Genomic DNA, 17,260 nt, shown 5'->3' with positions numbered 1-17,260 from the left:
AACATATTCATAAAATAACAAACCTGTGAAAAGTTGAGCTCGATTGGTCGTTGGAGTTGCGATATAACAGTGAAAGAAAAAATCACCCTTGTCACACGAAGTTGTGTGCTTTCAGATGCTTGATTTCGAGACCTCAAATTCTAAACTTGAGGTCTCAAAATTAAATTCGTGGAAAATTACTTCTTTCTTGAAAACTACATTAATTCAGAGGGAGCTGTTTCTCACAATGTTTTAGACCATCAACCTCTCCCCATTACTCGTTACCAAGTAAGGTTTTATGCTAATGATTATTTGAGTAATTACCAATAGTGTCCACTGCCTTTATGATTCAGATCGTTAAATGGCCACTAAGAACAAACATTCTATAAAAGTAATTCTGCAAATTGTGTGCACAATTTGTTTGTGGTCTGTATGACAATGTAAAGTTTACAAGGCTGTTTCCTCATAACCTACTTTGACCAAAATAGCATATTTTTTGGCAATCAATATGGTATAACTCTTGATTGCAAAATGCTACAGACTTTAATAATAGACCGATCCACTAAGCTCAGCTCCATTGCGTATTGACCAATCACAACGCAACGAAGGTCCGCCAAATAAGGTCCGACATGTGTGCGCGTATCTTGGCGCGCGCAGTGCAATTGTATAGAAAGGCATTGGAGAGCCCCACTTGCTCACACGTACGTTGTGGTCGGAGCCTACTGGATTGGTCTATTGCACCAAATTAAAGCTGAAAGAAAGACCTTTCGATCCATGTATCTAGCTCCCAATAGATTTTGTGTGACATAAAGGCCATTTTTGCAGAATATCTCCCCTATGTGCTTTTAATATTAATTTTAGTTTTTACCCATACACCGATGTGTGTTAGCACTGTATACTTATCAGTACTTTCCAGAGTCCTGTGAGAAATTATCACAGGCATGTTACTTGGGTGGGATTCGAACCCACGATCCTTGCAATTCTAGAGCAGTGTCTTACCAACTAGACTACCGAGGTTGCCCGGTAGCTGGAGGCAGTTCGAATCCTCTGTTTTGGCAGTGGGTCGCAATGATATAAAAGATGTTAAATTTGTGCTTTTAATTACTTCCCCTGTAAACTGGTAAACTTTGATAATCCAAGTGAATTGTAATACTTTTGTTTCTATACATGCTATAAGTGTTGTAATGTGCCTGTGAATTGGTTCACATAACTCAGGAGAGTGTTAAGTATACAGTGCTAACACACATGGGTGTAAGGGTAAAAAAACAGAAGAGTAATAGTATTCTTTATACCCGATGCAAGTTAATCATCTATTAAATCGCTGTGGTACGTCCACTGCTAAAATATAGAATTCAAACTGTGTCTAGCTACCGGGCAATCTTGGTGGTCCGGGTGGTAAGATACTGCTGTAGAATTGCAAAGGATGTGGGTTTGAATCCACCCCTGAGTAATATGCCTGTGATATTTTTTACGCGACTCGGGAAACTACTGAGTATAGACCTTTATCATGGTGTGGTCATCTTGATCTTACTCCATTCCAACTCATTGTAACCAAACAATAGTCTGGTGCCATGCACAATGAATGTTAGCATTCATTACTGTTATTGGAAACAGGGAACGCGACCAAGATGGTGACAGCATGATAAAGGTCTTTACAGTGCTTACACACATCAGTGTAAGGAAAAAAAAACAAAAAATAATCAATGTTGTAATATTTTGTCATCGTGACAGGAGCTGCCCATTCATCTTCTGAAACTTGAAGACACTGTACGCCTTACAAACTTCTTGATGGACTGGAATGTCTTTGACAGACTTTACAATGAAGAATACAGCACCCTGTTGCTCAAGTACTGGAGAGAGGTACGTTATATATGACAAACTTTCTCAATTTTTACACTCTGAAAACTGGTTTTACTCTCACATAGTCCATGCTTTATATTATTATATTATTTGTTTTAGTTGCCAACTTTTGATGTACATAGACATGTTTTATTTATAGTTAACTTTCCTTTCTTTTTGTTCATAAATTGTTAAGCAAATTTTTGTGTTTAGCAGCTCTATGAAATTGGGCCCTGTTGTTTCTTAATCATGCAAAGATTACATTTTATTTTTGCGCTAGGGTTACGGTGAAGGCTGGCAGACCATGATGGCCAACAACTACAAAGAAAGCCTGGAAAAACTGGCAGTTGCTGATGATACATCAAGGGACAAGATGGCTCTGCGTTACGAGCAGATCGCTAGAGTCATGTAAGTCAACAAAAGACGCAAAATCTTTTCTACACTGGACCCCTGTCTTTACTGGCAAGGATAAAGACAGGTCCCTGCTCCTCAGATCCAGTGATTCCATTGGATACAATGATATCATTGGATAAATGCAGTGACTAAAAGCTACCGTACCTGGGTTTGTTTTGATAGGTGTGAGGTCACCTCGGATGACCAATCAAAACGCAGATATGGTGTGTCAGTGTGTGTGGTAGTATGAACTGATGAATACGGTAACGCATGTGGATGTACTTGCATTTGCATGTAATGTTGGTGTAGAATTTGACCGGGTATCTCTAAGTGAAATGAATGTAGGTCAAAGGTGAATCTACACGCCGGTTTTGGAGGTCGGTTTGTGGCATTATTCACGAGCCTCGAAGTGTGACGTCAGATGTTCAGGTTAGATCTGACACCCATTTGTGACACTCATTTAAATAATGGGTCGTGTAATAAACTTCTGATGATTCGGCTGTTGTTTTAAAGGAACACGATGCCTTGGATCGGACGAGTTGGTCTTTGAAAAGCGTTTGTAACCGTTTTTATAAAATGCATATGGGTAGAAAGATGTTATAAAGTAGAATACAATGATCCACACAAACATGCCTCTGAATTGCACGATTTTCCTTTAACCTCGTCAACTAACACGGTCGGCCATTTATGGGGGTCAAATTTTTGACTCCCATAAATGGCCGAACGTGTTAGTTCGCACAGTAAAAGGAAAACCATGCAATTTCGAGTCTGAAATAATGAAGACAATTAAAGTACGGTAAAACTGTCTGTCTTCATTGGAGTTATGGGATTACTTAAACACTTAATAATAAATCATATCAAAGTTACTTAAAACAAAGGACTGGACCAGAGCAAATGAATAATCAAAACCATTTCCTAAAAGAAAACAACTTAAATACGTTGGCGGTTCCCGCCACGTTTTTCTGGGCCGAGCCTGCGCGGCTATTTACATCGGCAATATTTACAAAACGAAAACCAAACTAGATCATTAATGGCAGATTCTAAAGACATCTGTAGCCTAGTACTTGGGATACAGTGCTACACAACAGTCTTAGAGCAAATCTATAAATATTATTATTATTATTATTTATTTGACCTCAACAAATTCAAGTACATAAAAAAACACGGCAAATAATAATACATTTGGTGTCGAAATTATAGAAATCAGTCTGGTGAGCATTCAACCCCGTTAAAACTGCTGGAGAAGTCTATGTCTATTGAACAGGATGAACTGGGAGCTAGACCTGAGCGGATGGTTGAGCTGTTTGCACTTGCTTGCACAATTTACGATGATGTGAGTTTACTTCTTCTCCTTTTTTTCTCTCTTTAATTAGCATGACTGAAGACTTACACTAATGATTGGATGGCTTTTAAGATGTTTGATTTTGAGTATCTCTTATATATCCTTAACCAAGTCTAGTTAGAGGTTCTCTTGGTTATTTTTAAACTTTCAACACATTTTTAAGATGTTTATTCTTACCATTGTTAATTCCACATAATTCAGCTCTGTGCTACCTGTTGGATTTGTAATAATTACATAAAAAACGGAAATAAATTCACTTCTTACAAGTCGGCGAGAAATATTTCAACATTGTAGCCCCTGTGCCAATTTAAGTTTATCCATTTGATTATTTTATTTTTTTTTAAATATTTTTATTCATATTTTGTTCTCTCTCTCCCTCTCAGAAATTGAAGCTTTACGAGTATGTAGACCCGTCCCAGCTCACAGACCTGCGACCCACTATCGACTTTGCCCTTAAATCCATCGCAATCCGAGAAACGTTGGAAGGAGAAGTGCACAAGGTAAGGAGTGTCTGTCATTACTATATATATATAGGCTGTCTATCGCTAAGCGATAACTATGAAGAGCAAACAAGATAAACACGATGCAGGCTCAACTTGGTGGATCAAAATAGGTAGATTGCTCCTCAAACAGAGTGAGTTCTGGCACAGGCTAGCTCATGGGAGATGAGACCGATTCTGGCAGTGACTAGTCCTCCACAGTAATGACATGAGATTGTCTGTGGCTCTGTAGTGGTGTTAGCGACGGCACGTCGTCCATGTCAGCATTCACGAGCAGCATCTGCAACATCACGGCGCGTCTTCTCTGCAGTCTTTGTGTCCTTGGTCACTGCATGCCGCCATTCGGTGCGATCTCTTGCGAGGATCTCCCAGTTGTCAGTGTTGATGTTTGCAGCCTTCAGGTGCCATTACTAAACATGAAATTAACCATTGCCTCGTCCTGTGGATGGGACGTAAAGCCGTTGGTCCTGTGTGTTGTGTACTGCATGTAAAATAACCCAGTGCACGTATCAAAAAAGGGTTCGCCCTGGTGTTCCTGGCTGTGGCCGAGACCGTTTTCAGTCCGAACACAGCAGCGGGAGTTGTCATAGATGTTTTCTATTGCTCTGACTATCCTTTCCGGAATGCCATATGAAAGGAGCATTCCCCATAAGGAAGGCCTGTGAATATTGTCAAAAGCCTTACTGAAGTCAATGAAACTGGCTGCAAGAGGCACCTGAAACTCCTGGCTCTTCCTAACGGTGTGACGGAGAGTAAAGATCTGTTCTGCACAGGAGCGTTTTGGTCTGAAACCTGCCACTTCCTCACGTAGCCCATTATCTACCAGGTCACAGATCCGGTTCAGAATCGATTTGCAGTAAACCAGGAACAGACAGTTTCCCTTGTGTTTTAATGCTTGATATGTATATGAAAAGAAAGCAATGTATGGTGTTGATGTACATGTACATGTTTACTACATGATGTCATGTTTGATTGGTTTAGAGCAAGTTCTGGTTAATTATCATTGAAGTGTGGGTTTGAATCCCAGTCGTGACACTGGGCAGGATGCCGGTCAAAAATTGTACATGTGACTTGGTAGTTTGTTTGGCTTGTAATGGTATTCTACTAAGCATTATTTTGTTGTGCTTAGCTAGCTACTTTGTGTGCTTAAGCAGCTCTGTGAAATTGGGCCCTTGTAGTAAATACTGCTGAAGAACTTTTGGCTTAGCAGGATGTCGTTCAAAGATTGTACATGTGACATGGTAGTTTGTTTGGCTGGTAACTGTATTCTGCTAAGCATAATTTTGTTGTGCTGAGCTACTTTGTGTGCTTAAGCAACTCTATAAAAATTGGGCCCTGGCAATAAATTCCTTTTACAAGAACTAGTTTTTATTTTTTATGGTTGGTACATTATTTTCCACTTTCAAGTACAAACTGGGCAAGATCAAGATTCAACTGGCTTTCAATCTGCAAGCTTGGAAGGAATGCGGAGGGGACAACACTCGCAGTGGGGATGAAGCCAATGAACAAGGACAGAAGGAAGTGGAGAGCGCGATCAAACTCTTCAAAGAGGTAGGACGTGACACTTGTAGCCTTGAGCAAGACATTTAAACATTGCTTCGGACTTCAGATGGACGTAAAGCCATTGGTCCCATGTGTTGTGTAACGCATGTAAAAGAACCCAGTGCGCTTATTGAAAAGAGAAGGGGTTCGCCCCGGTGTTCCTGGCTGTGGCTGCTGTATGCGCCGTAGCACCTTGTAAACTCTTAGAAGGTGCTACATAATTCACTGCAATAACCTATCTTCCTTGAAGTTTGTATATACTCAGTGCCTTGAGTACCTTGTTTGGTAGATACGTGCGCTATATAAGACTTTGATATTATTATTATTGGGACAAATCTAGATAAATCGAGAGGGGGGATCAAGAGGGCCCGTCTCTCCCCGACAATCTTTTGAATATTATACTTTTATAAAAACTATACTGACAAAAAAAAGATATTTATTTCGCTAGTTTATAATTTAATTTTACCCTCACACTGATATGTGTATGTGCACTGTATTGACCCAATTCACCTGACGTCATCATCAGAATAATCTTGGATGCGCCATACTGGTGGGCAATGTCACTGTGCATTATTCAGTGAAGTGTGCATTTTAGGTGACGCTGCCTTTACATGTAAACCTAATCGCCAACCAAAATGGTGAGCGTGGCACAATCACTGCGTGTGACGTGCGTGCAAAGGGTCAATACTCAGTACTTCCCAAAATATGTGAAGAAAAATCCACAGGCCAATTACTTTGGTGAGATTCATAGTACTGAGTTGCAATGATTATAATACATATGTGTTCAAATGGTGTAAGGCTAAAAACAAATCAACAAATAATAAACCAATCTGAAACCAAAATCCTCCAGAATGACTGCAATAGACAATCTTTTTCAGGCATTGAACCTTTCATGTTCTTATAAAGACACTGGACACTATTGGTAATTGTCAAAGACCAGTCTTCTCAATTGTTGTGTCTCAACTTATGCATAAAGTTACAAACCTGTGAAAATTTGAGCTCAATTGGTCGTCGAAGTTGCGATATAGTAATGAAAGAAAAAACAACCTTGTCACATGAAGTTGTGTGCTATCTGATGCTTGAATCCGAGACCTCAAAATCTAAGTCTGAGTTCTTGAAATCAAATGCGTTGAAAATTACCTCTTTCTAGAAAACTACACTACTTCAGAAGGAGCCATTTCTCGCAATGTTTTATACTTTCAACCTCTCCCCATTACTATGTTACCAAGTAAGGTTTTATGCTAACAAATATTTCGTCTTTAATGCAGTAGTTTGGGTCTGCGTGACTTTAGAGTGCTCTTCTGAACCAGCCAGGGCCCAAGTTCTTAAAGCTGTTAAGCAGAAAATACTGCTTGACAAGTATCTTTGCTAAGCAAAAAATGTAGTCAGGCGCAAGCTACAACAATGCAAACTTAATGAAAATCGAGCTGGTAGTCTGTTTCTGCTCAGCTGGTAGCCTGTTTCTGTGCTTAGCTGGTAGCCTGTTTCTGTGCTTAGCAACTTTGTTGTGCTTACAGGCTTTATGAAATTGGGCCTCGGTGTAAGAAGCGCTGTTAGCACCAAGTTGTGGGTACTCTCCCATGGTGGATCAACATTTAACATCAACATTGGTTCCTTTCAGATTGGAGATGATGGTCATCTGGCCGATGCGATCATGACAAAGGGGGTGTTAGAGGATAGAGGTAGCAAAAACCAAAAGAAGGTAAGCGATTTGTTCAGCATTTAGCCAGCGGAATACTTGCTAAAGGATTTGGGTTCTTTTCCAAAATTTCAACAGATTTACATTAAACTTAAGGGTTGAAGATGATAGTGGAAAGCTTTCCTTCAAATATTACTAACTGAGGTTGTGTAATTTTTAAGATATGAGTAAAACAAGTCATAATTTTCGCCTCCAGTAAGACAACAATTATTTTAGCATGTAAAATTCCATTAACCAGTTATGGTATTATACCATAATCATAGCATAACTGGTTGATACGTTTTACATGCTAAAAGGGGGACACTATTTGAGTAGTTACCGATAGTGTCCACTGCCTTTAATGTAGGGCAGCAATAAAAAATAAGTGCGTGCAAAAATCCAAATACAAATTTGACGTTTTTTTTTGTGTTTTTACTCCTAGTACTACATGGATGCGCTTGAGTTGTGCATACAGGCGTATGGGGAATTTAGTGTGTTAACCAGCAGGCTGCTTCTCAACATTGGCATCATGTTTGAAGATATGAGAAATTACCAAGAGGCTTTTAACTACTATATCAGATGGCAAGATGTCTGTGAGCAGGTATGTTATAATAAGAATAAAGTGGGTGCATTCGTTTAGCTTCCCTGGGTCCACCTCGCGGGGCTTACTCAGGTGAGCCCCTGACAAGAGCTAATCGAACGATCACACTCGCCCTCTCGTGGTGACGTCATGCACCTCAGGCCAGCCCCAAGTGACCCACTCCACAAGCAGGGCACTTTGAGTGAGCCCCTGATATGACGTCAATGCTATTCGAACGCATCGAGGTCGACCAAGGGAAGCTAATCGAACGCACCTAATATTATAGATGTTAAATTTGCAGAAGTGATAAAGAATATTAAGTTTGTTTTTTACCCATACACTGATGTATTGTTAGCACTGTATACTCAGTACTTTCCCGTGTCCTGTGAAAAAATATCACAGGTATGTCACTCGGATGGGATTCGAATCTACAACCCTTGCAATTCTATAGCAGTGTCGTACCGAGATTGCCCGGTAGCCAGAGGCAGTTTGAATTCTATGTTTTGGCAGCAGGTACCGCTACGATATAATGGATGTTAAATTTGCATGGGGATAAAGAATGTTAAGTTTGGTTTTGACAAATAATAATAAATAATTTTTATATGCCGCAAAATTGCAGTGTCTCAAAGTGCTTTTGGAAAGTCAAGAGAGCCAAATCAGGACTGTTGAATACAACAAAAATACAGAAACAACCACAAAATATATACAGTAAAAAGTATGAGTAGTTTCACAAAAAAGATATGTCTTGAAAAAAGACTTCTGGAGTAAGAGCTTTTTAGCGCTTGGACTGATGATACCCAAGCCTACATCTGTATGGACTGTGAAAGGGGTAACCCTGTTTCAGCCCTAGGAGTTGGTGGCAACAGCCTCTGGAAAAAAATAAGTGCAGCCCACACCTTGTAGTGGCCTTCAGGCCTTGTGTGTCTGGCAACTTGCATTAGAAAAAAAATGTCTCACACTACTGACCCCGGTTAGAGTAAAATGCTTTATCTTGTCTGATACCCTTCTAACCCGCCATAGTGCCGGGTCGGTTAACGCCACTACCGTTCCCTGAACGGCCCGCGTCCCTCGTTGTTTTAAGCAATGAATTGGTTAACACCACTACCGCGCTCCGCTGCTATCCCCCGTTTTGTCAGACAACGCTGGCTTTGTCAACTTAAAAAATTCTCAGCTTCAAGTAAGGTAATTATTTCCCTATGATTGTAGAAATAGTGCTGGGCAAATCCCACCGCTGCCACCAATGTACAGTGCTTTTTGGTCTAGCATTACCTTACCTAAGCAGCCAGAAGAATCTGGATAGGGGACAATAAGAATAGAAAGAAACGCTTCTGAGTTAACAGTAATAAAAATGCTTTTTGAATAAACTCTTACTTACATGTACTCGTATTTTACTGGTATTCTAAAATAAGGGGGAAGGATTTTGTGATCTAATGCTACCTAAAACTATGGACTGACTTTTCTAATTGTTCGCTGGTCTAAGACTGAATATAAAAACTGATTGTACAACACTATTTAACACTCATTAAACTAGGTCTAGCAGTATGCACAGCTCTACGCATACATAGTCCCTGATCTGTGCATGTGATCAGACTGTGGGTATCACGCTTTGCTTATGCGTTGCATGATCTTGTAGGCCATGGCTAGGAGTGCGCCAACAACGGCGTTGCTCGCCACAATATTAATAAGTATTTATAATGTATGCTTTGGTCTTTTCGCACACTCAGGTCTTTGGTTACCATCATCCCCGCACCCAGCGTTGTCGGAACTGTCTTGAGGAGCCTATCTATCGTCGGATCAAGCAGGCTCGAGATGCCATGGCAAAGAAGGCATCAAATAAAGACGACAACTACAATGCTGAGGACAGAGAATATGTGGAAGATTCCGAGTCGGATCCAGACTCGGACTATTAAAGAAAAATTCAGTTGTATAGTTATCATATAAGCACGAGTGGAATATGGAAAATGTAGCGCTTTTGCGTAACCATATCCAATGAAGCCAGAGGGACGCATACGCCCTGAAGTCGGAGTTGTGTAAGGAACGCAGACGTGCTAAATTTTCTCTTATTCCATGATGCGCCTGTGGTAACAAGTTTATGTTCAAGCAAACCTATTGCATGTGACAATCAGCAGGTGACGCAAACGTGCCACTTTTGAATATTCATTATAAGCTAGGCTTTGCGTATAGATAAGTTGCAATAGACACCATTTTTATGGGCAAATTGCATTTTGACTTGCAGGTGCGTCAAGCGCTCATTTAAATACTGTAGACGCGCTGCTAACTAACCAATCAGGCAACGAGTTTTGTGAAATGTGCGCGTGCTGCACGCTGCTCTCGCGCAAAACGCATGGCTGTGTGTTCCATATTGCCCGGAAAATGGCCGATTTACGTCATGTGGGAACTATCTAAAGCTTATAAAAATGCAATACCTGGAGTTAGAACACACAATGGGCCGTTCGATACAAGTTGATGTCACACTCCTTGTTGCTAAGGATCACCCAATCAGAATTAAAGGAACACGTTGCCTTGGATCGGTCGAGTTGGTCTGTAAAAAGCGTTTGTAACCGTTTTTTATAAAGTGCATATGGTTGGAAAGATGTTTTAAAAGTAGAATACAATGATCCACACAAATTTGCATCGAAATTGCGTGGTTTTCCTTTACTGTGCGAACTAAAACGGTCGGCCATTTATTGGAGTCAAAAATTTCACTCCCATAAATGGCCGACCGTGTTAGTTGACAATGTAAAAGGAAAACCGTGCAACTTCGAGGCATGTTTGGTTGGATCATTGTATTCTACCTTTACAACATCTTTCTACCATATGCATTTGATAACAAACACTTCAGTTACATACGCTTTTTATAGACCAACTCGACCGATCCAAGGCTGCTTTAAAATAATGTGAATGTTTATCATCATGGCCCCAACCACTGTGTGGTAATCGGATTCTCTGACAGTTGGTTACGACTTTACAAGAGCAAGATGTTGCCTCCGGCGTAGATCATGGAAGTTCAGTGCCAATCTCGCGGCACCATCCTGTAAATTATGCAAATAGCAAAATTAGTACGTGTGATTTGTTTAAATATTTATATAAACATATATTGAAGCTGTTGTGAATTTTGGATGAACGTAGATAGATTTATGAGTGATTTTTTTTAACCCTTGTTGTTATCAGAGGGGAAGTTTTTTTTTTTTTTTTTTTTAATACAGGTTTGCAATTTCAGAGAAGAATATGTGCTGCAGTGCTTTAGCAGGGTGGGTGATGGGAGGCAGTGATGGGATAAGGACCAGAAGGTCATCCCTAGACTGGGCCCCTCCCTTTATCCGCAAGGATAAAGACACGTCTCTGCCGCTAGATCCAGTGATTCCATTGGATACAATGGTATCATTTTGATAAATGTGCAGTGACATGAGCTAGCTGCCCAAACAGTACACTGCTCTCAAGTCCGCAATAGAATTTGACTCCGTATCTCTATGTGAAATGACTGAGATCAAAGGTGAATACACTCGCCGGTTTTGGAGGCAGGTCTCTGGCGTTATTCACAAGCCTCAAAGTGTGGCGTCAGATGTTCAGGCTATTGCATTCCTTGAAATGCGTTTATGATGTGAAAGTATTTGTTGACGGTAGAGGGCTCAATATGGACTGGCTTGGCAAGGACTGGGCTTGTTCAAACCTAGCATCCTGACCAATCCAGATATGTTTGCTACAGATAACGCTTTCTCCAGTTTATTGTGCTGTGATATTGGCGACTATAACAAAACAGTGCCAAATTAAAAAGGTGAGGTATACTGACTGGTTCCTTGAAAACAACAAGATTTGTAATATATTTGTTCTTCCAATGCACCGTTTGTGCCTGGTGACCTTTGACCTTTGACCTTTGACCTATTGCCTTATTTTGGTGAACATGCTCTAGACGTCCAGTAATGTATCTTAAAGTTTTATTGGGTGGGGCCTACATTTTATGACCTCTTCCTCCATGGAGTATCATACATAGTTAGTAAGTATCCAAATTACTTGCAAATAATTGTTTATTTTAGAGTTTACTTGTTGAATTGAACCATACTGGTTCAGGAGAAAAAGTGCTGGCTAGTACCGAAAAATGCTCGGCAGTATTTTTGCTGTAAAGGCAGCTTCGAAATTTGGCCCAGTTCAAGCAAACTGCAAGAAACAACACTCATACAAATGTCCATGCAAATGTAATACTGGTAGCAGGACAAGTCCTATGTGCAACCAAACTGTTTCTCTTGCATGCACTGCAGTCGGTTGCTCCAAAGTTGCCAGAAAAAATGGGTGTGTGTGCCGAGACCCACATGTAAAATCGAATTTGAAATGGGTAGAGTTGGAACAACTATTATTTGTTCAATTTGTATTTGGTAAAGATTTCAGGGAAGATACAAAATAGCAATACATTCCTATATATTTTTCTATACATGTTAATCCTCGATGGAAACGGGTTTTGTCAGTGTATGTAGTTGAGACCTGGAAGCCTCGGAACCAGACCAAAAGGCATTTGATGGGTGGGGGCGGGGGCATAAACCATCAGCCCTCTGTTTTATCTCATCAAGCTGTCAATATTACCAAAGTGGTTTTGTTATTGGGGCATCTCACTTTGACTAGCGATTAAAGGCACTGGATACCTTTGGTAACATTGTCAAAGACCAGTATTCTTACCTGGTCTATTCCAACATATGCATAAAATTTAAAAACCTGTGAAAATTTGTACTCGATTGGTCATCGAAGTTGCATGAGAATAATGAAAGAAAAAACCATCCCACAAGGGTGGCTTTCTTTCATTATTTTCTTGCATCTTCGATGACCAACTGAGCCTAAATATTCATAGGTTAGTTAGTTTATACATGGGTTTGGATGCACCGAGTAAGAAGACTGGTCTTTTACACTTGCCAAAAGTATTAACTGCTAAGCAATGTGTGATGTCACAATACAAATCACTATGGTGATAACTTGTTCTATGAGGACTAATTAATGCTTTGTCAAATGGAGTCCCAGGTCTCGAGGCCTATCACGGGGTTAGTATGAGAGTCTTTCAATTTTTTTAAAATAAGTTTTCATATTAATTGTCATTGCATGGAAGTGGTTGTAAGAGTTACCGTTTTAAATAATTACTTTTTACTTTTTATGTTTAACTTTTCAAACTAAATTGTATTCATCTTGATTTAATAAACCACTTTCCCAATCAATTGAAATGCAATTGATCAGTACTTAAATTAAAAACATGGAAACAGTGAAGATTTGTGTAAAACTACTACTTAATTACATAAATATTTAGTTCAACTTAAAATTGTATAGTCGACTCCGAGTATGTGCATAAACAAAGTTTCGTAAGTATCTTTATTTTTTCACAGCATAAAGTTTGTTTTGTAATATGTATATAATTGTACGATGATGTACCTTGTCTTTCAGATTTTGGAGTAATTTTCCCACACTATATTTGTCAGGGTCTATTAAATACTTAGTAGCACAATACAATGTTGTTGTTGTTGTTGTTGTTTTGTAAGATTACAATGTCAGTAGTTCATTTTGGTAATACGAATCACAATTAACCCTCTTTTTTATTTGCTTCAACAAACAGAAGGGAAAAAACATCGTGAATCATTTGTTTTTTTTGCAATTGTCAATCGACCAATCGGCAGACAAAAGTTTGTATTATGAAATTGAAGAAGCGAAAACCCCCTGGCATGAGCCAGAAAGAAAACTATTCCCTGCCGATGCAACTGAAGAAGTGTGTTTAAGAAACACTGGACACGATTGGTAATAATTGTTGGCATAAAAACTTAGGCCTAATTATTAACGAGCAATGGAGAGAGCGGTTGATAGCAGCCCTAATACTTCACGACAAAACTGCCTTACCCATTGAAAGCCGAAACATCCAAATTATCTGTATCGGCTGATGAAGTTGCATACATTGCCACAAAAAGTAGCGTGCCCTGAGTGAGTTGAAACCGACATGTCCGACATGTCATATGATGTTTCTGATCAGCAGAGTGTGGGTTCGAATCTCCAGCCGCATCGCTTGTGTCCTTAAAGCAAGACACTTAACCATTGCTTCGTCCTTCGGATGGGACGTAAATCCGTTGGTCCCATGTGTTGTGTAACGCATGTACAAGAACCCAGTGTACTTATCGGTAAGAGAAGGGCTAAAGTTCCTCATTCCGTTCCTCACGTGCCATCCGGGCCCAATTTCACAGCGCTGCTTAGCGGCCGATTTTGTGCTTAGTTGTGCGATTTCCATTTCATAGCGCTGCTAGCCGTAAGCACACGAAAAGGCATGCTAACCTTTCGCTGCTTACCACACGATGACGTCACAATGCAAATCCACGTAAACGCGCAATATGGCTGCCCAATTTTTCTGCTAACCTGTAGAATACGCTTGCACCTTGGCAAATTTTTCTGCTACAGTAAGCACAAACATTTGCTTACCGTTAAGCAGCGCTATGAAAGTGGGCCCAGTTGTGCACCTCCACTGAAGTTTTTGAGCACCACGAAAATATTAATATAATGTTGTATGACTTTGTTTGTCTCTCACACTCAGGTCTTTGGTTACCACCATCCACGCACCAAGCGCTGTCGGAACTGTCTTGCGGAGCCTATCTACCGCGGGTTTGTTCAGTTTCGAAATGCCGAAGCAAAGAAGGCTTCAAATAAGAAGGACAACAAGGACAATGCCGAGACCAGAGAATAGTGTGAAGATTCCGAGTCAGATCCAGACAAAGAATGAGATTGAAAATTCAAAGGCAGTGGACACTATTTGTAATCACTCAAAATAATTTTTATTATAAAACCTTTCTTTATTATTACGAGTAATGGGGAGAGGTTGATAGTACAAAACACTGTGAGAACAGCTTCCTCTGAAGTGACGTAGTTTTCGAGAAAGAAATATTTTTCCACGAACTTGATTTTGAATTTGAGGTCTCGAAATCAAGCATCCGAAAGCACACAACTACGTGTGACTATGGTGCAACAAGGGTGTTTTTTCTTTTATTAATATCTGGCAACTTTGACGACCGATTGAGCTCATCTTTTCACACAGGTTTGTTATTTTATGCACATGTTGAGATCCACCAAGTGAGAAGACTGGTCTTTGGCAATTACCAATAGTGTCCAGTGTCTTTAAAGAATGTGAGACTAAGGTGGTTCAAAAAATAGCGTCAGTGATTCATTCAGGGCCCAATTTCATAGCGCTTCTTAACGGTAAGCAAATTTGCGTGCTTACTGTAGCAGAAAAATTTGCTTAAGCCTTAGCGTGTTTCACAAGTTAGCAGAAAAATTGGGCGGCCATATTGCGTGTTTACCGTGGATTTGCATTGTGACGTCAGTTATTTTCGCGTGGTAAGCACCGGAAGGTTAGCATGCCTTTTCGTGTGCTTACGGTTAGCAGCGCTATGAAATAGAAATTGCACAGTAAGCACAAAATCGGCCGCTAAGCAGCGCTATGAAATTTGGGCCTAGATGTTTGTTTGATGAAGACAACTCTTTCTATGTTAATTCGTGCTGTGTTTGTTGCGACATGTATATAAAAAAATAGTGCCAAATTAAAAAAAAAGAGATATACTGACTGGTTCCTTGAAAACAACAAGATGTTATATATTCTATTTTCCAATTCACCATCTGTGCCTAGTGATCTTTGAACCAATACCTTCTTTTTGTAAATTTGCTATAGACAGCCAGAATTCAAGTGTTTCGTTAGGGTGGGGGGGGGGGGGGCTACATGTTATTACCCAAGTAGCATACATTGTAAGTAATAATCCAAATTACTTGCGAAAACAAATTAGTTTGAGAGTTTACGTGTTGTCTTTTTGAAATCAGTACTACTAAGAAAATAGTGCTGGCCACAGCAGAAAACTTCTAAGTATGTTTAGTTCCAGAGCTGTGGAATTTGGCCCAGTTCAAACAAACTGCAGGAAATAACATTCATTATACACATTCAGATTTCGATGTAGAAATGTAATGGGGGGTAGCAGGACACTGTGAGCACCCGGCAAAGTGCAGTGTCGGGGGCATTCGTGGGAGAGATGGCTCGTGGGGGCCAGCGGCGCTCCGTGCCCCACGAGCATTTCGTGAAGACGCGGTCCGTTATTACAGGTCCTCCGTGCAACTGAGCTGTTCCTTTTACATGCACTGCAAATCGGTTGCTCCCAAGTTGCTCTCGGTTTGGCGAGACCCAATTGTATAACCAAAATGAAACGGGTAGAGTTAGAATTGATGTTAACATAACATGCTATTTCTTACTCAATTTTTGTTTTGTAAGTAGCAATACGTTCCTATATATTTTTCTTTACGTGTGGAAACGGGTTTTGTCAGTGGTATTTGAGACCAAAGACATTTGATGGGTGGGGAGTGGGATGGGGGTTGGGGGGGAGGCATAAACCACCAGCCCTCTATTTGTTTTGTTATGTGTATATAATTGTAAGATGCTGCGCCTATGCTTTGTCTTTCATATTTTTAAGTAATATTTTCCGGCACTATATTATCAAGGTCTATTAAATACTTCGAGTATAGTACAATACAATATTTCGAGGCATGTTTGTGTAAAGTCATTATATTCTACTAAAATTCTACTAAAACTTTTTCTTAACCGTATGCATTCTATAAACAAACGGTTACGAACGCTTTTCATGAGACCAACTCGCCTGATCCCATGGCAACGTGTCCCTTTAAGAAGGAAGAGCAAAACTGTACATTGAGTTGTATGATTTCAACCTATAGTTACTACCGGTTTTTAATAACTCAAATTCGTTATGTGTCTTTTGGAGTGCGTCTTTGGAGTTGAATTCATCGTATTTTCACGGACTTTCTAATTGGGAATCTTATTTATTGGATGTGTCATTGATGCTCTGTTTTGGATGAAAGCAGAGAGCAGTGCCCTGCTGGCGCCGTACGACTATCCTTGCGGCTGGCAAGAGTGGGGCAACTCGTGCTTCTCGAACCGCTACTCGAAAAGAGATTTGTCGGGAATATGGCGGGAAGGTTATCAACTCCCAAACCGGAACATGATTTGTCGTTTAGTTTTCCCCACCTGGACAATAGACCTCTATCCAACCACCAGAGACCTCTATCTAACTGCCGGTAGAGCCAGGGGACCTGCGAACTTCCACCACCGCGACCGGAGCACTTCGGAGCCAACCCCTTCCCCACGGGCACCGGATTCCCAACTTGATATCATCACATAGACCGTCGCAGCCGGACCATTAGCTGGGAGGACACATAATAGTTAATTTCATTATAACACGCAATGGCTCTTTTCATAAATAATACAGGGAGCTAACCAACAAAAGGAAATTGCTTGATTTAAGAATATTTTATTTTAATGACAGGAAAAGTTGTTACCAAACCACCGAGAGGTCAAACCAATTAATGATTAATTGTATAATTGTAGGCAGACGCAGAGGCAC

The 17,260-nt window shown here is 40.2% G+C and overlaps 1 protein-coding gene across 2 annotated transcripts in view; it reads left to right on the top strand.

Annotated features, from left to right (window-relative positions):
• Positions 1-15,538, top strand: part of LOC139945978 (telomerase protein component 1-like) — a 43,796-nt gene extending 28,258 nt beyond the window's left edge. Inside the window, exons 17-24 of one of the 2 annotated variants that reach the window (XM_071943541.1) lie at positions 1,711-1,839; positions 2,099-2,226; positions 3,412-3,544; positions 3,937-4,053; positions 5,461-5,604; positions 7,217-7,297; positions 7,716-7,874; positions 14,401-15,538. In XM_071943541.1, coding sequence (XP_071799642.1) covers positions 1,711-1,839; positions 2,099-2,226; positions 3,412-3,544; positions 3,937-4,053; positions 5,461-5,604; positions 7,217-7,297; positions 7,716-7,874; positions 14,401-14,550 — 1,041 coding nt within the window. In that variant the 3' untranslated portion in view covers positions 14,551-15,538. Of the gene's footprint in view, positions 1-1,710; positions 1,840-2,098; positions 2,227-3,411; positions 3,545-3,936; positions 4,054-5,460; positions 5,605-7,216; positions 7,298-7,715; positions 7,875-9,577; positions 13,322-14,400 lie in introns of those variants that run through there. The other variant, XM_071943540.1, reaches the window with a different exon arrangement.
• Positions 15,539-17,260: the final 1,722 nt, after the last annotated feature.

The sequence above is a fragment of the Asterias amurensis genome, chromosome 13 (genome assembly GCF_032118995.1).
Source record: "Asterias amurensis chromosome 13, ASM3211899v1".
Classification (NCBI taxonomy): domain Eukaryota; kingdom Metazoa; phylum Echinodermata; class Asteroidea; order Forcipulatida; family Asteriidae; genus Asterias; species Asterias amurensis.
Note: the sequence above shows the minus strand (reverse complement) of the source record. Positions and strands in the feature narration are given on the sequence as shown.